The sequence below is a fragment of the Chenopodium album genome, chromosome 7, assembly GCF_948465745.1.
Source record: "Chenopodium album chromosome 7, dcCheAlbu1.1, whole genome shotgun sequence".
Classification (NCBI taxonomy): domain Eukaryota; kingdom Viridiplantae; phylum Streptophyta; class Magnoliopsida; order Caryophyllales; family Amaranthaceae; genus Chenopodium; species Chenopodium album.
In genome coordinates, this window is record NC_137840.1 from 75,510,577 (window position 1) to 75,536,419 (window position 25,843).

General features: G+C 31.5%; 3 protein-coding genes across 3 annotated transcripts; all 3 read left to right on the forward strand.

Moving 5' to 3' along the window:
- The first annotated feature begins 4,995 nt into the window (after positions 1-4,995).
- On the forward strand, positions 4,996-6,867 carry LOC145638599 (NDR1/HIN1-like protein 13). The gene is made up of 2 exons (XM_081689587.1): positions 4,996-5,849; positions 6,512-6,867. The coding sequence occupies exons 1-2, from the start codon at positions 5,131-5,133 to the stop codon at positions 6,528-6,530; spliced, it is 738 nt and encodes a 245-aa protein (XP_081545713.1). The 5' UTR covers positions 4,996-5,130; the 3' UTR covers positions 6,531-6,867.
- A 3,350-nt stretch (positions 6,868-10,217) lies between these two features.
- LOC145639630 (ubiquitin-conjugating enzyme E2 28) lies at positions 10,218-14,798 on the forward strand. Its single transcript, XM_081690917.1, has 4 exons — positions 10,218-10,420; positions 13,218-13,345; positions 13,793-13,897; positions 14,420-14,798. Exons 1-4 carry the CDS (start codon positions 10,351-10,353, stop codon positions 14,561-14,563), a joined length of 447 nt encoding a protein of 148 aa, XP_081547043.1. The 5' UTR covers positions 10,218-10,350; the 3' UTR covers positions 14,564-14,798.
- An 8,266-nt stretch (positions 14,799-23,064) lies between these two features.
- Positions 23,065-24,385, forward strand: LOC145638600 (pathogenesis-related genes transcriptional activator PTI6-like). The gene has a single exon (XM_081689588.1). It carries the CDS (start codon positions 23,279-23,281, stop codon positions 24,236-24,238), a length of 960 nt encoding a protein of 319 aa, XP_081545714.1. The 5' UTR covers positions 23,065-23,278; the 3' UTR covers positions 24,239-24,385.
- Positions 24,386-25,843: the final 1,458 nt, after the last annotated feature.

Below are 25,843 nucleotides of genomic sequence, written 5' to 3' on the forward strand. Positions count from 1 at the left end.
GAAAGACTTTATGGATTATTTGTAGTATTGGAAAACATATATTTATTATAAAAAAATTAAATTAATATTTATGTTAGGAAATCATGAAAATCTTATGCATGTATAGAAACTTGCTTTTATTGTTTGAAGTATAACAAAAATAACTATGCTTGAATATGTAAACAATAATTATATAGATATATTTAATACTTAAGATAAACCAATGAGAGAGTGACATTTGTCATCCTCACATTGAGGCGCTTGTCTTTTAGTATAATATATAGATAGATAGATAGATAGATAGATGACAATAAAATAATAAATTTTACCAAAAATAATGGATATATAAATATTATAAATAGACTTAGTGGTAAAAAGTATGAAATATTGTGAAAGAAATTAATTAAACATATACGGAGTAATAGTTATAATGGGCAATTTGATATTTAAGGACATTTATTTTAGATTTTATATAAACTAAAAGTCATAATTTATTAATTACAATAAGTTTTTTTTAGTAAGTGGTTTTGGAGGGAAAACATTTTACAATATTTTGCTTAGTGTTCTCTAAGTTTCGCCTTTAGTGTAATGTAATTGACAAGTATTCTCTAAGTTTCGCCTTTAGTGTAATGTAATTGATGACTCGTTTATTTCATCTTAATAAGCTTATGAGTAGTATAATAGAATATCACTTGACCCAAGAAAAAAATAACCTTCAAAGAGAATATTCTTATACTCATTGATTTGGATGACGTGAATGTACTCTGTAGTCATGTATAACTAGAAGGGGTAAGGAGTGAAGGCTAGATCGATGACTAGTAAAATATTTTCAGTGATATCAAGAATTAGACTCAATGCATGTGTACATAGTATGATAGTACATTTACAAATCACAAAATATCATTTTTTTTTCTTTCTTTTCACATAGATAGATGATGGGAAACTGGGATACAACTCTACTTCTATATACTTCTTATGTATTATTTGGATCAGCCACTGGCCACTGGCCACTGCTATCTCTATCTCAAATTAATATACTTATTCATTTATTTTCAATTTTACTTCATCAATTAATGTAATTTTCAAGTGAAGATTGGAACACAACTTAATAAGATAGATAATAATCATAATATCAAAGATGGGAAGAAGCTTTCATCCAAACCAAATTACAAGTACAATTGATCCAACCTTGTCGGCAACCATTTACAATTCCTTTATTCACAATTAAAGTTGCAAAAATCACTGTCATAATTTCAAGAATATTTACCATTGATTGAGAAAGAATAACCTTAGAACATATCTTAAAAATAATTAATTTAACAACCACCTTTATTAATTTTTTAACGGGTCTAATTCAATAAACATAGTACAGCTGCGCATGTGAATATATTACATAATCTTATAAAATAACCAGCCACCTTCTTGTTTGTGATGATTGATGATCTAAAATGTGGCCTCCATTAACTTAGAAGAAATAATGTAAATTTATAGCCTGCAAAAATATGCTAACCACGTATTGAAATAATTCTCTTAGTTTTCATTTGTTCATATTTTTATATGCTTTGTTAATTTAGAGTAATTATTGAAAGAAGCACACTCTTTTTTAAAATAAGCTATTTTATTCCATTAATAAAAAAAGCTACTTATTTTATTGAATATAATGTGTGATTAATTATGATTAATTGATTTGGAGGCCGGCCTATTACTTCGGTGGTCGTTTACTGAAGTGTCACCAACTGACATGTCCAACAGTCCAAGGCTCTTTGTTCTGCTAATTTTACTGAATTAGAAGTACTCTTTTACTAATAACGATTAACTTCCATTTCATTGAATAATATTAGATGTATGTAGTGATTTTTAATTTGAAGCATCACATTTTTTGAGTTGAAATTTTGATTGGAGTATGTATGATTCTGTATTCAAAGTAAGCTACCAATGTCACCCGATTTTTTCCAACCAATCTGCATATCCATTAATAGGTATTCCGTAAAAAAAATGGAACAAAAAAAATAATGTTCCAACCAATCCGCATATCCATTAGTAGGTATTCCGTAAAAAAAATGGAACAAAAAAAATAATGTTGGCATGGACATTTCTAATATGCGCAACATATAATAACAATAGATTCAGATAAACTCGAAACAAGAAAAATGTATCCCTTACAAATAAGGTACGCGTAATAAAATATTTATTAAATTTTAAATAATATGAGTACTCTAATAATTATAGCATTATTCAATTGTCACATACAACAATACATACTACGGGCATGTTTATATTTACTGAACTGAGTTGAAATGAATATTTTATGAGAAAAGGAGTTTAGAAGCTGAACTGAACTGAAATTAGGCAGAAGTGAACAACCTTAATTATGAATTATTTTTTTTTTGAAACCCCCTAATTATTCACTTAATGCACAAAGTTACATGTAATTAAGTTTAATTCAGTTGTAATACCACCAATTATTGTTGATTAATAAGGCTACACATACAATTGTTGTATGTGGTCCCTACCTACAACTCTAATTTGTCATGTTTTTATTGGTTAAAATAATAGGCACAAGTTCCATTACATTCAATTTATATTTGGCTCCTAATTTTCTCCCATTTTGTGTTGAGGTGTCAAAATTCTAATGGTGTTGTATGTAGGGACAACATACAATGGTTGTATGTGTATCAGCTCTCTTGAATTGTTCACCTTGTTTTCACATATTTTTCAAGAAAAATAATTTCAAATAAGAGTTGAACATTAAAGTTGTTCAAACTTCAATTTACAACTCAAATAAATTATACTAATAAGCTTTGATAAATTTATATAACGATCTTGCTAACGAGCGCCCCAGGGCGTTAAATAAGAATAAATTATATTGGTTGAAATGGTATTAAGTTAGGAATTCATGACAAAATCACGCGTCGTTCGGTGTAATTAATGTTAATTTTACTTTAATATTTGTACTTTAATTCTCTTATCTAACGCCCCGGGGGCGCTCATTAGCTTTTGCCTTTATATAAAATAAACAAAAAAATTATACATACAAGCCAGTTTGATCATAAATGATTAAATGAGATATATATTTCCTTAAAAAAAATTATAAAACAATTACGTATTCATATTCCAATTATTCACGTAATAATAATAATAATAATAATAATAATAATAATAATAATAATAATAATAATAATAATAATAATAATAATAATAATAATAATAATAATAATAATAATAATAATAATAATAATAATAATAATAATAATAATAATAATAATAATAATAATAATAATAATAATAATAATAATAATAATAATAATAATAATAATAATAATAATAATAATAATAATAATAATAATAATAATAATAATAATAATAATAATAATAATAATAATAATAATTCCTGGACGGGTTGTGGCTGATGCAGCTCATCGGAAGCGGGTTAAGTATGAGGCTCGTTGTCAGACGATTGGATATGGGTTCATTCCCTTCTCCTTTTCTTCGTTTGGTGAATTAGAGAAGGAGGATGTTGCGTTGCTTAAGCGAATTCAGAGGTTCTCAACGACGCAAGGCATTGGAGCACCTGCTGCAGCTCATATTTTTACTAGGGTAGGCTTTGCTATAGCTAGAGGAGTGGGGGCCCAGATTGTATCTCGGCTTCCCACTAATTTATTGTAGGTTGTATGACTTTTTGTTTTTGAGATAATAATAATAATAATAATAATAATAATAATAATAATAATAATAATAATAATAATAATAATAATAATAATAATAATAATAATAATAATAATAATAATAATAATAATAATAATAATAATAATAATAATAATAATAATAATAATAATAATAATAATAATAATAATAATAATAATAATAACAGGGTGATCACAAAGGTTACCACTTCTGCAGAATCTGCTTATTCTTTAACTCCTCGACAATCAGCATTATGGAAATCACAACAGGGTGATCACACCTCTGCTTGGCTTCGGGCGGTTCCCATTTCAGGGTTGGGTCAGACGATGAACGCCAAGACTTATCGCTGTGTGTTGTCCTATCGGTTGGGTGTTCCATTGTTCTCTATCTCGACGTTGTGCTCTGCTTGTTCGAGGGTTTTTGCTGGAGATATTTTTGGTGATCACGCGGTGTCTTGTGCTGGAATTGTGGGTATTAAACATCGGCATAATGTTGTTCGGGATACCCTTGTTGATGTTTGCTATCGTTCTGGGATTTCAGCGAGAAAAGAGGTTGACATTGGGTTGGCCGGAGGGAACGACGAGGCCCTCAGACCCGCGGATGTGTTACTTTATTCATGGGATCGTGGTCGTGATGTATGTGTTGATTTGACAGGGTCTTCTCCTTTGACTCAGTCAGGGCTATCTGACTTCTTTCCTGGGCGGGTTGTTGCTGATGCAACTCATCGGAAACGGGTTAAGTATGAAGCTCGCTGTCAGGCGATTGGATATGGTTTCATTCCCTTCTCCTTTTCTTCGCTTGGGGAATTGGAGAAAGAGGTTGTTGCGTTACTGAAGCGGATTCAGAGGTTCTCGACGACGCAAGACATTGGGGCTCGTGCTGCAGCTCATATCTTCACTAGGGTAGGATTTGCAATAGCTAGAGGAGTGGGGGCCCAGATTGTATCTCGGCTTCCCACTAATTTATTGTAGGTTGTATGACTTTTGTTTTTGAGATAATAATAATAATAATAATAATAATAATAATAATAATAATAATAAAAAAAAAAATAATAATAATAATAATAATAATAATAATAATAATTCCCCAAAAGCATTAAAAAATAAACAATCAAAATAAAAAAAATAATAATAAAAGGAAATAAGATTATTACAAGTATATATGGCATTAAAATTAAATGAAATCGAATATTTTGTAAAAAAAAAATATGAAATATTGCATGCTCGGCAACTCGTCCAGCTACTACAGATTTCCATTCCCCCCAAATTTATAATCCCCCACGATTTCCTCGCTCTTTCATTTCCCCTTCTTTCTCTCATTATTCTCCCTACATCCTTGCTTTCCATTCTCTCTCTTCCCTCCTACATTCTTCATCTATTCTTAATTACATACTAATAATTCATCCATCATCCATTTTAATCTTAATTAATTATTATTTACAACATATAATTTCATACAATAAATTAAATGGCAGATGTACCATTAAAGAAACCACCTGGATTCAAAGACTCATCAACACCACCTCCGAAACCGCCTTCTCGTGTCGCTCCTCCAAGAAAACCTCCCATTCCATCATACTACCAACCTAAGAGAAAACGAAGCAACTGTTGTTGTCGTTGCTTTTGTTGTTTCCTTTGCATCCTCCTCCTCATCCTCTTCATCCTCGTCGCTTGTTTTGGTATCTTTTACGCATGGTACCAGCCCAAACTCCCGGTCTTCCGGTTCCGTCCCATTGAATTTGACCGGTTTAACGTATCGGTTAAACCGGACGGAACCGCGGTGTTGGACTCCCGGATTATTATCCGTGTTGAGGTGAAAAACCCTAATAGTAAAATGAAAATTTACTACGGTGAAACTAAGGTGAGTTTGACGGCTGATCAGGAGACCGAGTTGGGGTCCGCGACCGTGGCTGCGTTTAAACAGCCTGCGAATAATGTTACGTTATTGAAATTTACTGCGGTGGTGGCGAAAGGGGTGGTGGATTCGACGACGGGGAAGAGGTTAAAAGATAGGGTGAAAAGTGAGCAGGTGGTGGTAAATGCCGCGGTAAAAACTGTGGTTGGTATTGGGGTGTTTAAGACTAAAATTGGGATGCTTCCTGTGAATGTTAATTGTGGTGGTGTTTCTTTGAAGCAACTCAATGATGGCAAAACTTCTCCTTCATGTTCTTTTAATACCTTGAGATGGTAAGAAAAATTCATCTTTAATTTTTCCAAATGTTTGATTTTATTATTATTGGATAAACGAAATAATATAATCACAATAATCATTTTATCAAGGATTAATAAAATAATTAGAGATGGTAAATCAAATTAATAGAAATGCAAATATAAAATTAAATGATACTCCATTTACGTTTATATGGTACATGCGTCTTGCACATTTCCAATTCAGCTTGATTTTAATTTTTTTTAATGAGTATTTAAAATTTCTAGTAATTATTTTTTTTAGTGTTAAAAATTGTTATGCATGTTTTAACAAAAATGCTAATTACTGTTTAAAATTCTGTGTCATGAGCTAGAAGTCAATGGTTTTATTTTAATATACTTTTATCGGAATTTGCAATGTGAAAAGGGGAAAATAACAAATATCAACTTGTTTGGTCATGAATTTTAGGAAATGTATAACATGTATTAGTAAGAGTACTAAATTACTAATTGTGACGTGATATGTTGGATAATTTTGCCTAATATAACCCAAATAGAAATAGAAATAGAAATACATGGAGGGAAAAAAAACACTCTAAAACGTCAATCAATAATAATTTTTTTAAGAAAAACTAACTCATTAATAAGGTTTTTTTTTTTTTTTTGGAAAAGAACTCATTAATATGGTTTTATTATTGCAGGATCAACATAAAGTCATAAAGTAGCAAATTTTCGACAACATATCATAGCACAAACCCAAATATTCTTGGTATTGTTGGATCCACACAAATTGATAGCGTGTGACAAGATCAATTTTTTTACCTTTTTTTTTTTCTTTTGGGTAACATTTTATCGTGTTTGGGTAATGGATTATAGTAGCTGTTTTACATAGCATTCCAATAGTTAATGCTATAGATATTTTATATTTTTTCTTGATTGAATTACAAGTTTTGATATCTTCATTTTTTTTGTTTATCCGCTTTTGGTTAATATATGCCATAAAAGGTTAACATTTAGCCATTTAATCATAATTAATTGTGATTTATTACTTTGTTAAGAGATGATATTGATATATACTTTGAAATCAACTAGTCTTTTGACCCGTTCGATGCACGGGTTGTTACTTATGTTATTTTTCTTGAAAAGTGTTGGTGGTGGTGTTGAATTTAGGCCCTGTTCTCTTCACCTTAAAAAAATAATATTAAGTAAATAATTTCAGTTCAGTAAAAATAAGTTCAGTTCAGTAAAATTAATTTCAGTTCAGTAAAATTAAGTTCAATTCAGTAAAAAAAGTTTAGTTCGGTAAAATTCAGTTTTCTTAAAAAAGAATTATAATAGAAAATCAGTAAAATTAAGTTCAGTTCAGTAAAAATAATTTCAGTTCAACAAAAATAATTTCAATTCAGCAAAATTAAGGTGAATCAAACAGGGCCTTAGTTAGGTATATATACATAGATATGGTAGGGTATGAAATGACACATTGGTTTAAGTTATATTCGTAATTAAGTTTATGAGATGAAAAGACTATTTTATTGTTAATGTAATGAACACTAATTAGTTTAACTTTAACTTATTATATTGAATATAAAACACTCAATTTTCTTACTTAAATTTGTAAGTTTTAGAATGCATAAAGATTAAAGACTCAAACATTATTTACATATTTTGTTTTTATATTAAAATGGGAATTTAAAAAGAAAGGATTAAGTTAGGTGACATGTGACATGTGACATATGAGTGATTATGGTGACATGTGGCTTAGTATAGATTTGTGGTTTTTGTTTTTAAATACTAAGTATAGATGTATGAGATTGGTCTTGCTACAATAATTAGTCAAATACTTATGCTGTCAAATAATATTATTATCATTTCCTTATGGAGTAATAATTTCGGACAGCTCACAGTGTAACATATCAATCAATAAAAAATGAGCCAGTTTTGATCCCTTTTTAAAGCTATACTTATATGTTATATGTTGTGAACTTGTGATAGGAGTAAAGGATTGGTATGCTTGAATTAGTATGGTAAGTTGTAAGTACATTTAGGATTTTAGGGTCTGTTCACATTTATTTAATTTCAGTTCAGTTCATCTTTAATCTCAGTTCAATTTAGCTCAGCTCCAATCAGTTCAGTTCAACTCAGTTCAATACATGTGAACAGACCCTTAGGTTTGTGCACCAAGTTAAAGATTAACGCGCGGGCTTCCTTTTCATCGTCAAGTGGATACTTTTTGAAATTTAATTAATTAACAACAATAATGCCGAAAAAGTAAAATATTATATCACCACACGTATTACGAATTACTCTGTATACAAATAAGAGCACAACATTCACAAGGTTGATTAGTAGTAAATGGAATATAAAGTGTTTCTAAAATTTGTCATACTCCGTAAAATTATTTCGAGAGTACTTGTGTTGATCTATATGTATGAATTCTTAACCATTTTTTAAAGTTTATTTTATGAAATTAATACGTAAGTCTCCAATTTGTTCTGAAAATGATGCATATAGAACTATATATTAACCTCTTTGATTTTCCTTTTTATACTAGAGGTGATAAAAAGTAGGGCGGGTCGGGCCTTAACACAATTCCTCGTGTCCAAACCCGTAAAAAAGGTAGCGGGCTTTACTAGGCCAGGTTCGGTCTTTTGAACTAAAAATGTGTTTTTATGTTTGCCCAAACTCGCCTATTTTCGAGTTGGATCGGGCCGGACCAATGTTGATCACATCTATTTTCCTTAGAAAGAGAGAGAGAGAAAAAGTATCAAGAGATTCTTGATGAGAGTTGGTGAAAATTAGATGGGGAATTGATAAGAATTGATGATTAAAAACGGATGTCTAAGGACGCTATTTATAATGAAAACAGTCCGGATATGATAAAAAAGAATTGGAGTTTGCAAAGGAATAAAACACGACGCTATCGCCGCAACTGCCCTTGTCGCCGCGCGACAGGCCTGTCGTCCGGCGCTGCAGGACAGTTTTTGCGAATTTTGTTTTTATCATATCTTTTGATCCAGAAGTCCAAATAAGGCATATAATGTGTCGTTAGAAAGCTCTTGAAGTCTAATTTCTAAAACAATTTCAATCAGATTAAAATCCTTTGTAGATAAAAAAAAAATAAAAAAAAAAGGAAACCATTTGAAAAAGTGAGTTTACAAAAAGTAATACTTACTGGATAATTAATTTTAACATATCAGCATTTGAATTGGGATTCCATTATTATCAAGATACACCAAGCTAGAGTAATTATTGTTTATCCAAGTGGCTAAGGTCGTTCCAGAAATACGATGAGCTAAAACATATCTTGTCCTAGATACAGCCGGTGGAAATACTCCTATCTGATCATGGATAGCAAATTGGTGTTGCCGAGTAAAAATGTTTGACTACCCGTACCTATCATGCATGAACTTAAATTTGTTCTAAAACATGGGTTCATATTCATGTTCGATTATGGAGGGTTCAAAATTCACAGATTTGTGATGAAGTGAATCATCTGGCTAAGATCTCATTCATTTCAACTTAAAGTTTTTCAAAGAAAAAAATAAGTTAAGATAAGTAAATACAATCAAATTCCAATAAGCTTTAGTTTTCTCTAGAACTTATTTTGTTATTCACAATTTCATACGAGTACAAAATAATGTTTTCAAAAAATAGTAGCTAGTTAAGATAAATTTCATAAATATTTAGTGCTCTAGATCAACCATTTCATTATTCACATTTACCACTTTGACCAAATAAGTTTAAATATATAGGTACTTATTAAAATGGTCTCATTGTATTATTTTTAAAAATCAACTTATTTATAACTCCATGTTTATAATAATTTTAAAAATTATTGATTAAAGTTTTAGCGCGTCTTGTGTGCGACTGCCTACACCATGTGGTCGTTTGTAAAAGAATAAAGTAACCCCTATAATACTAACCGAGTAACCCCTATAATTGTGACGAAGTGACTCTTGTAATACTGACTAGCTAACCTCTTACCCCCATGATAATGGTGCTAGTTAAATTTTTTTGGGAGTTTAAAAAGTCATAAAGGCCGGGTGAGAATCGATTCCAGAATCTCCTGGATTAGGAAAAAACTCTAATCACTTGTGCTATCTCTCACCGACCGTATGTGCTAGTTAAATTAAGGCATATAAATTCAAACACAATTAGGCAAACAACTATGACTAACATTGGACCGCACAACACTTGCTTTAACAAAATTATTAAAAAACCAGCCCACAAGCAAATGGTAGGATAGGAAGCAAATTAAAGATTCCATCTACAAATAATTAAATCGGATCATTTAAAAAAAAAAAAAAAATCGGACCGCAAATGGAAAGGAAGAATATGGAATCAGAAAAGTAGGCCCCCCAAAAATGAGGTACGCGTAAAGAAGAAGCAGCCCTCCTCACAATTTAAAGCCTTAAATCAAATCAATCTCCCCCATAATTTTTCAACCCTCATTCAACTCTCATTTTTTCCCTCTTTCTTCAACCTCCGTCTTCTGCAATTTCCGCCGTCCTTCTCAAATCTAGGGTTTCTTCCTTCAACTATGGCGTCCAAGCGGATCTTGAAGGAGCTCAAGGATCTCCAGAAAGATCCTCCTACTTCTTGTAGCGCTGGTATTAACATTATTTTTTATTATTATTTTTCGTTTTTTCTGTAATTTTTTGAATTATTTTTGCTGCTGAAAATTCTTACGGAGTAGTTTTTTGTGATTTTACTTTTTTCTACGTGATTTGTTGTTGTTTATGTGAATTCGTCAATGGATTCAGAGCGTTTTTGTTGTTTTTTTTCGTGTGAGATCTGGAAGAGTTATTTTTTATTTTCGTTTGATTTACGGAGTAATTATTTTTGTTTGTTTTATCTATTTTTAAGCATGTAAAAATGCTCTGATTTGATTTTTTCCTTAAAAGGAAAGTGATGACAAAAAGTAAGATTAAGATATTTAGTGACCTCAGAACTCCATTTTAAGATGTCGTCGGAATTTATAGTAATACTTTTTTTTCTGTTTTTTTTTTTTTAGATTGAATATTTCTTTGTTGATTATATATAGATAATCGTTCAAAGGACATCTTCAGGTTGATTTAGTAATTAGAATTAGATAAGTTTGAGCTAAGGCAAGATAAAACTAAGGATAAAATGTTAGTAGCAGGTTTGAGGAGTAACTTATGATATGAATACCGAGTTTTGCCGATACTTAGGTAGTAGGAAACACTGCATTTTGGGTTTCGCTATTGCATTTTTGCACACGAATAGCTAAATTTTTTGAGGAAGGTAGTGTGGTAATTGAGATGCTCCAGACTTTCTAAGATTGTTCTCCTTATGTCAAAGTTAATCAATCTCACTGTGCGATTTCTCAAGTATTATGAGTAGAAGCGGAAATTCCTTGCTTACGGTTTGTTTAAAATATTCCTAATGTATCATCCTGATTGGAATGCTATTGGATATTTACTTTATATTGGTTAAAAAGGGTTCATGATGCATGAGCATGGAGGTTATCTTGGTGATAAATTTTAGGGAACAATGTTTTTCACGAAATATAGACTTTGTCGGCAGGTGTTCGTGAGTTAGGAGTCTAGGAGATGACTGGGGTAAGGTAAGGAGTTAAGGATTAGGAGTGTAGGGACTTGGGAGTCTAGGAGATCACAATCGACTGGAACTATTGAAACTCTGTTGATCCTTGATTTATTCTATTAACTCTAAATTTGGTAGCAAGGAAGGATATGATCTTTGCCCATATTATTGGTAAATAAATATTGATTAGCGGTTCAAAGAACGTGTTAATTTAGTAAAAGTTGCAGGACTTGGAGCTAAGGAATTTAAAAAAAGGCAAGGAAAGAATGATAATAAATTTGAGAAGTACTATTGAGATTGATTTTGAGTTGAAGGATGGCTTAATTGAGGGGAAGATGCATCAGTGCTGGGGTAGCACCTTAAGTGCAGGAAACAGTGCATTTTCAGTTTAGCTATTGCATTTTCGTATATGAATAGTATAAGAAATTAGTTTGGGAATTGGGATGCCCCAGGCTGTTCTGGTTATAGTATAAGAAATTAGTGTGGGAATTTCACGTGTTCTCTCAAGTATTATCGGTGGAAGTGCAATTGCTTGCTTACTTCGAGAAATATTAGTAGAGTATCATCCAAAACGGAACACTCAGATTTTGTTTATATTGGTAGAAAGAACCCATGGTTTGTTACTTAGTGATAGATTTTAGTGTACAATGATTTTGTGTTCCTTGTTCTGAAAGTGATTTCACGAAACATGGATGTTTGTCAGTAGAGTAGATTTGTGTTTGATCTGTTGGGGGGGGGGGGGGGAGGTAAGGAAGTAATGATAGAACTTTGGAGTATAGGAGAAAACAATGAGACATAAACAGGATTAGTGATATTTCCCTTGCTTCATAATTTGTTCCATTACCTTTTGGCAATGAGGGATAGGAGGCTAGAAGCTTTGCCTACAGAAGTACAGAGACATAGTTTCTTCTCTTGATATTCTTGAACTTAAATTAATGATAACTCCTTTGCCTCTAAAAGGTTGGGAGTAGGCAAAAGAATCACCTTAGCTGTTTTAGTTGCGAATTTGGATATGAGATTAATCTACTTTGGAATAGGGTGAAAACTGAAATGACAAGAGTAAAAGTGTGTTTGACCGTCTGAACTTACAAGGTTCATTGATGGCATCCAATATCTTCCTTGAGGTTCTTTACTATGGTTACAGGTAGAATCTAGAATATCTGAATTTGCTTCACATAGAAAAATATATTTACGCTGGAAGTTAAATTTGTGGTTTTCAGGTGGCCATTCTTGGAAGTATTTAATTCTCAACAGGTGTTTATACATTTCCTATACCTTTTCTGTTTTTGATAGTTACTCGAGTGATCACTGTTTAAAAATCTTCTGTTTTTGTGTATGCTTGGAAGAGAGAAATTTTGAAAGCCTTATGTTCATAGTTCGTACTTTCGTATGTTGCTACTGTTTAGAATGTCGTACGCAGATATTATTTGTACTGATCCCGAAAAGATCAATGCTACACCTGTTTTTTTTTTCCCCTTTATTGTTTAAAGCCTCACCACTAGCCCTGTACATTTTTGTGAATTATTTATACACTACCAAGGTGTCTTGGTAGCAATGAAGTTTTTGTTTTCCATAAATAAGAAAGCCTTTTGAAACTTTTTATAAAAGTTCAAGCTAGCTTTTGATGACTTGTTTATATTTTGAATTTTTTTTGCATCATTTCTTGAATTCCTCATCTATAGAAATTTATCCTTTCAGCTGTTTCAGCTCATTGTGTGCACATTTTAGCTATTATGTTGCTTATGTTTATGAGATGAGGTGGAAGGAGCTGATTACATTTATTATACGCTTAAGAGAATTGTTTGACCTGAAACATGTGTAATTAATCTCTTTGTATCACAGGTCCTGTTGCTGAAGACATGTTTCATTGGCAAGCAACAATAATGGGTCCTGGAGATAGTCCATATGCTGGGGGAGTGTTTCTAGTGACAATCCATTTCCCTCCTGACTATCCATTCAAACCACCTAAGGTAATGGATGTTCCTTTGATTTGGATTGTATTCTGGTTTTTTTGGATCCCAAGTATATTGCTACTTCCTGTGCAAGAGTTGAGCTGTCATTTTGTATTTTTGATATTACCTGGAATGGAGCTTTTTGATAGACATTTGTATCTTGGTGTCGTCATTTCACACGGGTTATCATTATGTTGGTAAGATGGTTGGGTCGTAGACTCGTAGAGCTTACAAGTGATCTTTTATCCTGTGTGATCTTAGGCCGTAAAAGTCTTTCCTTGCTAGCTAACAACATTTTTATTCCTTGTTGGGTGGTTGATTGTAGAGAAGGGGGTGGATTTTTTTGTCAGGCTTCTTAAATTTCTGTCGATAAGTGATATGCTTTAGGCTTGCTTGTTTACCAGCCATGCTTACATCTTTGTTAATGTTTCCTTGGAACAATTTTGTGCTCTTTTACCCGTGCAGGTTGCCTTCAGGACAAAGGTTTTCCACCCAAATATCAACAGCAACGGTAGTATATGTCTTGACATTCTAAAGGAGCAGTGGAGTCCTGCATTGACCATATCTAAGGTTCTGCTTTAGAATTTCTATAATATTTATTGTTTATATTGTAGCTGCTCAGAGCATGTTGATTGATATTTTGCGTTTAGTAATTAGCGCGATTGGCTTTTGCAATGTATTGGGACCAGCATTTCCCTAATTTTTATGCTATGTATGTGTATGTGTTAGTCTTGTTACTGATTTTCAGACCTTAGTGGCCTAGATTGAGACAATGAACTTTGTATGTGGCTTTTGGAGGTTTCAAGATTTTCTAAGTAACACTTGGTTGTCAACAACATTGATGCAATTGCTGGCTAGTCTGAAAATTGATTGGGTGGTGTAATACATAAAAATCAACTGGATCAAACTAAGATGGGTTTGTTCAGTCGGCTGTTACTTTCTTCCTTGTCTGTTGACAAACACCAATTCTTGATTGTACTTAATTTTTTTACATCTTTTGCTTGTGTATAGTGTATATGATGAGCCCAGCAGTTGCTTTTCAGTTAGTCTCATCTTCCAGTTTTGCTAAAGTTTTTTTGCTTCTGTATACAGGTATTACTTTCAATTTGCTCCTTGTTGACGGATCCAAACCCTGATGATCCCCTTGTGCCAGAGATCGCTCACATGTACAAGACAGACCGAGCAAAGTACGAAGCAACTGCAAGGAGCTGGACGCAGAAGTATGCTATGGGTTAGTCTGCCTTGTTGGTGGGGAATAAGGACCCCTCCCTCCATTGTGTATAAAATGGCAACTCATTCTTCAATGTTTAACTGTTGCAGCAGACAATGAAAATTGAAATTCTTGCTACTTAAGGTCAAAGCAAACGCTTTGCATTTGTCTGTTGGAACCATTATGTTAATTTGAATTTGTTACATTTGTCTTAGTGTGTGCTTCTTTAACGGGGGAGTAATAAGAACTTCTGGTTTACAAGTTTTTTGGTAGTATGATTTCTCTATTATTCTACTGCACGGTATCTAGGATTGGAATATGTTCTTGTCCGCTTAATGCAGATTGATCGGAAAATTTTTACCCAGCAATCAGGGCAGAAGTTTTATGTAATTTCCAACTCTTTTCCGCTTTCTCCGGTATCTTTTGAAATTTCTGGGTACAATCTTGCATTCTCACGTTAAGAGGAAATCAAATTGAAACGTGCTTCTAATACTACATATGTATAATCAAATTCTTTTTATCTTGTAAGTTGCTCTAAACATTGGCCCACTTCCAATATGATAGATACTAAAAACTTCTATCCGACGGACATCATAAAATTGGTGATTTCTATTGTCTAAATGTCTAATCATAATCAAACACAAGGAGCGAAGATAATAAACGGAAAATGACCTTAGAATCAGAGGCTCAAATCTTCTAAAGCTCTCAAGTCCAATACAAACAACAAGAACTAATGGTGTGATGTTATAGGCCACTGAATCCGTCAATATTGGTTGCCTAATGTAGCCGTGCTAAGAAACGACATTTCAGGTGTCCAATTGAACCTTCTTTGCTCAATTGTTGCTGTTATCATTAGTTTCTACTGTAATTACTCCTCGAGGCGGGCCCCTCGTCTATGACCTCTTTAAGGTGTTCTTGAGAGGAGGAAACATAAGCAACTTGGTCGTATTTGAATCGATCAAAAACTTGTTGAGGAGAAATTTAATCTTTCATTCAATAAGAAACCTCAAAGAAGTTCCCACCTCTTTTAATTTGAAATTTTTGCTCCATTTAAGAAGACATTTTTTCAATAATAGAGGTAATGGGGATGCATAGAAAATCTCCACTCTAAAAACCAACCACTCAAAAAAACACTAAGGTTTTTTGGTCAATATTGTCGGTTGAAATGTTCATAAGAGTTTGGTGTTTGTTTCAATCAGAATACACAACTCTATAAACTAAAACAGACCCTTTCTCCAATACAATTTGGCATCATTAGTAGTACGATTACTAGCTATCAGTTTAATTTATTAACATAAAGTATACTTCCAAACCCAAGAACAACTCCATTGACTTAATGATAATCTGGTTAATTTCTTGATAACTTCATATAGAAGAATTTTATTGCAGCAAGATCTAAGGATTAGTTAAGAATTAGGATACGACATCTCGATTTAATCATGTTACAAAAATCACTGTTTTTCTGTACATTGCTACATGTACTTGATGTGTTATTGTTTATTTGTATTTGCATAAATTGTATGCAATAGGTTTTGTCGGCTTATATCATATAAAGTTTACCCTTGTAATCTTGACTTATATTCCGTATATGATTTAGAGAGACTTTCATGTAATACTTTTAGCACATAAACACGCTTTCAAAAACTTACTTCCTCCAATCCAAAATATTATCAATAATAATTCCAAGCATAGTTTTTATTGTCATAATTCATCATATTTATGTAGAAATTATATATATTTAAAAAATCTTTAAATGATTATACTTGTATTATTGTATATATCTGGGCATTTTGTTAACCTTATCTGTTGAGCAATCTTCTCAAAGAGTAGAATTATTTTCAGTCAACCTTTCTTTAAACTTTATAAGAAGGACAAGCAGAAAGAAACCATATTCAATCAAAATGAAAGAGGCTTTTTGACTCCATGTAAGCTCCAATAATGAATGACCTTTGGCAATTTTTTTCATGTCTATCTTTATTTGGTACACTTCCACCTTTGTGCATTATACCTGTTGCTGATATGATCTCTTCATTTGTTCTATACAGTAATTAATAGTAAATTGGTATATTACCTTAATTAATCATAGTATGCTACTATTCTAAGCATTTAATTAGTTGACTTGGTGTAAAGGTAAAAACACCAATTGGAAGTCGTTAAATGATCCCCCACAATTCAGGGCTACTTCTCACAAATTTCTTAGAAACCTTTGAAAATGAAAAATAATAAGAAAAAGGCGTCATATACTCCGTATTTTCCTAACTTTTTTGTTGTTAAAAGATATCAAATGATTTATTCAAAAAGATATCACCCAATATTTAGAAAAATCTTTCATGATCGTCGTGTAGCGCCATATCTATTATCCTTTTTTAGTACAAACTAAGTAAATAGCCTTGAACAAGAAGCAATCATGTAACACAAGGACTAATTGTAGTAGTTGAGCCATACCAACCAAGTCTTCATGAATGATTGGTTGTATGAGGGATCTTGTTGTTGAACGGATGTCTAGTGGAATAATTGCTTATTAATTGAAAACTAAGCAGTCAGACAATCATAAACTTAAATTAACGGTATATTTAGAATTTTGTATCACAAATCACTCTAAAACATCATACGAGAATATATAAGTAACATACTTCGTATCTACTTAAAATACTAAAATAGTGTTTTTGTGTGACTATTAAATTTAAACGAATAACATACTATTATCAATTGATCACTAGCTATCTACCATTCAAATATAAATGATAATAGAATCCATTTTCACTGGTCAAACTAATCGATACATATATAAACATCATACAAGATTCAAGATGAAATAAAAATTTATAACCAAACTCCATGTCTTTATCCAATTGAATAACCATAATCATAAGAAATTGGTCAAGTCAAGATTCAACTAAGAGTAAATGGTAGTAGAAGGTTTAGCAAGTAAACTTAAGCAAAAGTCTTTCCACGTTTCACTAAATATAGTAGAGTAAAAATAAAAGGTTTGATACATAAATAAATCAATGACAAGCGTCAAAGAAAGCGACGGCAACCAATAAGTGTCAGAGTATCTATCTATGTGTACATCAATCCCACTTGCTTGGACCCCAAGGCTTCCAACATAGACAAATTGAACAAGGAATTTAATGGCCATTTTATTCAAGATTAATTATATAATTATTGGACTAACCCCCTTTATTTGCTTTGCATCCTCTACACCTCGTCCAAAGTTGACTCCTTCAATATAATCCTGATTTTTTTTTTTCTCTCAAGATTTTAGTGACCTCATTATCATTCTAGTTTTGTTATAAGCGTTCGATTATATGCATCTAGACAATATATGTGTATGTCGCATAAAGGCAAATTCTCCTGGCCTATTATGGTAGTGAAACGACATAAATTTGAAAAGTTTAAATGAGAATTTAATAAGTATAAATGATCGATGTATTTTGTGTTAAACAATCTAAGATATTGGTTTGTATTATTTTGCGAAAATTGTAAATATAATATTAATTCCATTTTAAAGATATATGAAGTACTAATTATATTTTAATTTGATATACAACTAATTATACATTTATACATCAATCTAGGTATGATCATGTACGTAAAACAAATAATTTTTTTTTTTTTTTTTGAAAGAGTAAAACAAATAAATTACTTGTGTGTATTATTTCAATTTTAGAAATTGTATCTCCCAAAATTCCTCAAAATCCAACTAATAGAATATAGAGAATTGAAGACGATCAATCCTGTGAACAAAATTATAAATTTATATTTAAAATAATACGAAGTATATAATGAAAATAACCAATAGTATATAATACAAAATATGACCAAATATGTAAATTATGTAAAAGTAATTAAATACGTTACAATCAAAAGAGTAAGAAAAAGTTATACGAATATTATTTATTTAAAAAAGATCTATCATAAGGGAGAAAAGGCACAATACAAATTTCTTCATTTATGATTTGGCATGAGACGTCGTCCGACAAATGAATCATGTGCCATAGAAGTGAGATGGCCTGATTGTTGTCCCAGTTTTGTCATCACTAACAAAAACAAGTATTGAAAACATTGGATGTGTCACTTAATATGTGCTGCTTGTGTTAGACAATAGTAGTAGATGAGTAGGCTCCAAAATTACTATCAATGGAGGCAACCACGAATTAATGAGACATCAATAATCATCACAGTTCAAACATATATTTGTCCCGACCATATATATATATATTTTAAAGGTAGGCACGCTTTAATTTTCTGATGATTAACAAGTGATTTAATAATATATATGAAGTACGAAGTATACCTTAGGCGGATAGGTCAATCCTTCGAGGGAAAAAAAAAGTGTTGATGTAAATGTCAACTAGTCGAGCTAGACCTAATTTAAGGTAATGCATGCTCAAGTTGTAAGCTATAATCCAACATAGAATCCTAGTGATTGTGTTAAATACTCTTCTGACTTATAGCATGATTTGCTAGGTTTGGCAATAATGGTAGTATGGAGTTCTTCGTACTACTATTGGAAGTACACTTCTCGTCAAGCTAATAAATATTAGTATGGGCTTTAAAAAAAAAACTATATATCAATGTCTTATGTCTACTAATTGTAATACCACTAGACACTAACTATGCTATATATAGCCTACATTATTCATGTCAATGAATTAAAATCATAATCATTTGGAAGGATAGAACAATATTTGGTATTCAAGCTCTATGTCAATCCATATTCACGTAAATACTGTCATGCTATCTATTGATCATGAAAAATCTCAATTGGCATAAAACTTGAATGTTGGAAAACGATTGATTGTCGCTCAAAAAGAATACGTGTCGTAATCTCGTATCCTTGAATCAACATCATTGGATCTTCAAGCTCGTGCTTCATTGTTTCTCAACTATATTTACAGTGTAGGTACTTTGGAGATGTTATTGAATGTATAGCAAGAAAAGGGAGAAAACATATCATCGAGCCACTTAACATCAATGTTGTGTTAAAAATAGAAAGTAAGATAAGTTCAATTTAGTGACTTCTTGATGCTCGAAAAAGGGTGTCTTTTACTCATAAATAATGACCCTATAGTTTGAGATGAGTTGACATGAAACTATATAGTGTTACTCCACTCAAAGCTAAATGGGTTCACGTTTATTACACACTTTGAAATTGGTATGTGCAAATTGGGAGGTAATCTTCACTTGAAACATACTTGTACTTGCTTCAACTTTTCTTATCTTTAAGGGATGATCACATTGAAAGTGCAATTTTTCCCAATGTTTGTGTGTCTTTTGTATATGAACTATACTAGTAATGTGCCTTGTCTTTACTATTTCGAGGAAAATATTTGACAATTTTTTTTTTTTTGATTAAATTGATCGTTTGATAAGGTGTCAAAATTTCATTTTATCAATAAATAAATATAAAAAAAAAAAAAAATACATAGATGCATGGTTTTTATGTGGTAGATGAGTAAGCTCACAAGATGCACATGTTTTCATTTATAATCCATAAGACTTTAGGAAGTTTTACTAGGGGTTTTAAATGGTTAGTCTGCAAAAATTATAATAACATGACAAAGACTGTTAAATGACATGAGTTACTGCCTATAAATTTGAAGGATGTGAATTGGCATTTCTAATTACAGGATTTTTTTGGGATTATTGTTCATTCTGATTTGTCTACTTCATGGGTAGCTAGTGCGTAGATTAATCATGTGATGTACTAATGTATAATATAAGAGAAGTGAATTATGTATTTCAATGTACAAGTTATATGTATAATTGTAGAAATAAACAAATCTTCCCTCCCATGCTAAATCTAAAGAGTTGTTGCTCTTGTTTCTAGCTACTTGTATTGTGTGAAATTGTCTTCCACCAATATTGTGTTAATTTACAAAGATAAGTAAACTCGATCCCTACATCTATATATATTTTTTTTTAAAAAAAACGAAGAAAGTTAAATCCCTATAAAATTAAATATTTGTACAAAGTAAAACAATGTCATTTGAATAGCACAAAGTCGTCTTTTAAGTTTATCATTGTGTTGATTTGCAATGATACGTAAATTCCTACTCCAAAATTATACGAAGTAAAACAATATGTCAATCTAAACAATTAGAATGCTAACAAAAATAAATAAAAATAAAGAAGAATGGGGATAGTGGAGACACTTTAAGAACAAGCTGATTTTCATGTTCTGCATGCATCTAATTAAAAATTGCGTAAATTCTAAAATATTGGCCCAAACACCACTAATAACTTAAAGATATCATGGATCACTATCATGCTTAAATCAAACATGCGCCTACATTCTTAAAATTTAAATTATTTATTGATAAATAAAGATTTTTTATATTATAAAATGGACTATTTATTCCTAAGAAAGACCAATAATATCATTCTGAAAACTAATTATTCAACTAAGTGGTTGCTTTATATAGAAGATACTAGGAAAATGGTGGGTCAAATTTGTTCATGAATCATGAATTAATGCTCTGGAGCTAATATATATTAGCTGTAGTATATATTATCAATTTATCACCTTATGGACCCAAGAGTGGGCACAATATTTATATAAATAAATCTCTAAATAGTATTACCAAGATGGGTGTGCATTATCTTGTATGTTTGTAGAAGTCGATCTTATTACAATTTAATTTATTAACGTGCGATGTAAAGTTTTAAAGGATATACCGGTAGTCCGGTATAGTGATTCTCAAAACTTGACTTTACTAATCTGCAAATTTGTGATTTATGTAAATATTAGCAAGATTTATTATTAAATAATTAGATTCATGCAAGAAATAATTAAACAAACTACGAGTACATATATGCTATAGTTGGTACAGAATATTCCGTCTAGCTACCTCGGACTATTATTAAACTACGAAGTGCCTACAATCATACTCATAAAATCTTACACATTCTATTTCAAGTTAAAATAATACCCGTAGTAATCCGTACTAACACTATCTTTGTATATGACAAAATACAAGACGTAGATACGGTAATAGGATAATCAATTTGTCATGTACTCGTAATATATTCATGTATGTGAAGAAAAAAACATACAAAAAAAAAAAAGGCTTTACTTGCTTGTATAATATATTATACGTATTGAAAAAGTCAGGCTACATGCATGTGCAAATGTCGAAGTCATTCTTTCATATTGCAATGCTATACTTACAATGCAAAGGCAAATTTGTGAGATTTCAAAAGAATACAAGATAGTTTGCTCCGTTATGACGATCATAACATTTTTTTCACTACGTTAAATTAAGCATTTAATTTAATACATGAATTAACTTTTTTTACATGTTATACATGCATGATTTTGATTTTTTTTTTAAAAGAATGTACATGCATGATTTACCATAAACAACAACAACAAAAAGGCATGATTTTTTCTATTTCTTTTGATTTCAATTTTAACGTAAATCTTTATTTTTAGAATACAGTTAAAAAAAAATTATTTGTAATTTATGTATAAAATAAGATTATACATAGCATTGATGCAAACTTGCAAGTGATAAATAGATAAAATAATATGAAAAGGGAATATTCACTTATAGTTTATTAGTGGAAGATAAAAAAGCACAAATATATAACTTTGTATCAGTAATTTATCAACAATTAATCGCTTGTGAAGTTGTGATAATGCCTTATCGCCCATGCTCAAATTGATTCAATAAGACTATTGATACAAACTTGCAAAGTGATAAATAGATAAAATAATACATATTCACTTATAATTTATTAGTGGAAGATAAAAAAGCACAAATATATACCTTTGTATTAGTAATTTATCAACAATTAATCGCTTATGATATTAATGTCTTATGACTCTTATCATTCATGCTCAAATTGATTCAATAAGACTTCAAAGAAGATAGCTGTAATGACTAATAAGAGAGTTTGCTAAAAAAAAATTAGAACAAAAAAAAAAAAAAAACAAGGAGTATTATGTTAATGCAATGGATTACCAAAAAAACCAAAAAGATAGTTATGTAAAAAATATTTCATTGATTCTTTTTATATGGTAATGTTTAATACAATTGCAACAATACAATCTTATATCATTAGATCTTTTCTATAATTATCGTTTTAAAAATAAGTTTATATTGATTTAATTTTGACAAGATCTAATGTAATTATATATTATCAAAATATTTAGTACCAAAAATAATTCATAGAAAATAGACCGTAGTCTAAACTAGAGTTGTTCAAGCATTGTACTCCGTAAATTCTAAAGATTGAACAAAATACATTAAAAATATATATATATATATATTGAAAATTATACTTGGCACCCAAATTTTTATGTAGTATTTTTTTTACCAAAAATAAAATAATAATAATAATAATAATAATAATAATAATAATAATAGAAATCTTTGAAACATAAAACTTGACACCCAAATTTTATTTGAAAAAAATACTTAAAATTTTTGAAACATACTCCTTGAAACATATGTCACGTGTAGGCAATTTACAAAAATGCTGACTTCTTAATTCCTATAAAGGCTCTCTTCCCCTGTTTTTCTCCTCCTCTCCACCTAATTTACTTCTTCTACTCACTTCACTCTCTCCTCTTTTTATCAAATCAAAAAAATCAAATCTCCCCTTTTTTTTTCTAAAACCCCAATTTTTCAGGGTTTATCGTTTCTGCTAATTACTCAATTAACCCCTTTTTCATCTTCCATTTCTTTTCTTAATTCATTCACGTGAACAAATCTATAAAACTTCCTTAAATAATGAGATCGGTGAAATACTCTGAACACCGAAGTGTCACTACCAAGCTTCTCCATTTATCTTCTCCTTCTCCTTCCCCTAAAATCGTCAAAATTTCAGTAAGAGATGACGATGCTACTGACTCCTCCGGTGACGAAGAAGACGGCCCCACTTGTCGTACCCGTGTTGTAAAGCATGTTTCCGAGATCCGATTCCAAATAACCCGGCCTGAAATCCCGGCCCAGCCGGTGGCCCAAGCACAAGCCCAACCGCAGCCCAGAAAACAGAGGAAATCTGGTAAGCGGGTTCAAAACGAGAATACCCGGAAATATCGGGGAGTCCGGCAACGTCCTTGGGGGAGATACGCGGCGGAGATTCGAGATCCGGTGAAACGTGCAAGGGTTTGGCTCGGAACATTTGATACCGCCGAAGAAGCTGCCGTGATCTACGACAAAGCTGCTCTCCGACTACGTGGTCCCCTCGCTCAGACCAACTTTCACCGACCACCGTTGCCGGAAAGCGGCGTGACGTCACTTTCCGATGAGTTCGAGGAGGAGGAGGATGAGGTGGGTCAGAGGCTGTGTTCGCCGACCTCTGTTTTGCGGTGTCATCAAGGAGGGGATGACGTGGAGGAGAGAGAAAATGGAAAAATGATAGAAATCGGAGGTGGGGCCACGGGTAGTAGTAGTACTACCACCCCAACTAGTACTAGCAGTAGTAGTTGCGATTTTATTGGTGACCGGAAACCGGAAGATCAGGTTATGAGTTTACCGGTAAATGAAAGTGAGATGGAGTTGGATATATCATGGTTTTTGAATGGATTGTTTAGTTATGATGACGCGCCTAAAACCATACTTGATGATTGTAATGTTGTTCCTGATTATACGTCGTTTGATCATGGTGATCTCGAGGATTTTTCCGGCGATTTTGATCTTGACGGTCCAGATTTCCTCAAATGTGAAGTTGATGATTATCTGTTGTGAGTGTGCAAGCTGCTCGTTGATTCAGTCAACGATTTTTGGGGTCGGAGTTTCTTCTATTAATTAATTAATTATTATAAGGGATTTTGTTCAAAGTTTTTCCCTAAGCTAATTAGTTTATTAAGAAAGAAAGGAAGCTAATTATCTAAATTATATTTGTTATTATAATTAATTGTAGTACTAATATTAATGATCACTACCTATCTCCCTAAGTCCCTAGTTTTCTAAGTGTGCATAAATTTAAGCTAGTACTAATAATTTAAGATTATTACGGAGTATAAATTATTACGGAGTATATGCTAATTATGCTAATTAAGTGGTGAATATTATTGGATTCGAGTTTGTACTTTTGGAAGTTTTTTTTGGTGTTCATTTTGATATGGAGTTTATTTTCGTTGCATTTTTAGTTGACGGTTTGGCAAGATTTAACTTTTGTCACTATTTACTTAAGTTACTTTGACTTTTTTTTTACGATAGATTTAAATAAAATTTAAAATATTATGGATATATATGTATGTTTGGTTGGACAAACAATTTGAAAAAAAAAAAAAATAATGTAACAATGGAATGTGCTATGTGCAAAGAAAACTATAGCTAATTGATTCATGAATAAGAAAAAAAAAAAAAAAAAAAAAACGTTTAAACATATGTTGCTCCCACTTGGATTGAAATACGCAATACTAATCATTAAATAAAATACAAAATACTAAATTATGGTTTATATACAGTTTTGATTAGAACAACATTTGGTTCTAATTGCTCCCACTTGGAATAAAGCCATATGCACATTGTGATTTTGTAACTAACGTGTTCTTTTTTTAAAGAAAATCATCTCTATAATACAGGGTATATTGTATCTCTCTTACTTGGTCCTCACTTCCGCATTTTACATTAAGTTCATGAACAAACCTAACAACACCAATTAAACCTTAGATTACTCATATCACCAAATAGAATTGCCAACAATGTACATAATATTTTGATTTCTAAATATTGTTCAAAGATTTATCTCAAATCTTAAAGAATGGAATATATGTTTGACAAGTTAATCATCTACCCTCCCTCAACTTACTAGAAATAAATACTCCTTGGCAGGCAAGCAACAATAAATAAAGTAGATGAATTTTTATATTTGTACTCCGTATTTTCTTTAAAAATAAACAAAATGCTTAAAATGGTACTGATGATGATGTTTGAAAATTGAAAAAAGAGTTGGAAACAGTGGTGTTAGTGTAAACCTGTGAACAAAGGTGTGATATTGGCCAATGTGTTGCAACTTGCATGCCCTTCCTTTTTCTGTGGTTTTGGTGTTTTTTCTTCTGGTGCAAACTTTGGTAGTAGAGCTCACCTCACCACTCAACTACTTGTAACAAGGAAAGCATATTAACTGTTTTCAGCCACTGTCTTTGACCATTTTTTACAGCACAGTAACACAGTAAAAAAATAATTAATTTTTAACCTCACAAACTGCTGCATATATCTATCTATCTACTTGTCTGGTTATACTGTACTGTACCCTACTTTCTGTGGAAACCTACAAGTAACAGCTATTGAAAACTAAGCAACAATCAGGAAATTTTTACCTTGGAATTGGTGATGTGAGAGCAG

Bases quoted from the DNA above. Each gene is read 5' to 3' on its own strand.
- LOC145638599 (XM_081689587.1), top strand. From the start codon at position 5,131: ATGGCAGATGTACCATTAAAGAAACCACCTGGATTCAAAGACTCATCA.
- LOC145639630 (XM_081690917.1), top strand. From the start codon at position 10,351: ATGGCGTCCAAGCGGATCTTGAAGGAGCTCAAGGATCTCCAGAAAGAT. The intron at 13,346-13,792 runs GTAATGGATGTT...TTACCCGTGCAG, and splicing joins ATCCATTCAAACCACCTAAG to GTTGCCTTCAGGACAAAGGT. The intron at 13,898-14,419 runs GTTCTGCTTTAG...TTCTGTATACAG, and splicing joins CTGCATTGACCATATCTAAG to GTATTACTTTCAATTTGCTC.
- LOC145638600 (XM_081689588.1), top strand. From the start codon at position 23,279: ATGAGATCGGTGAAATACTCTGAACACCGAAGTGTCACTACCAAGCTT.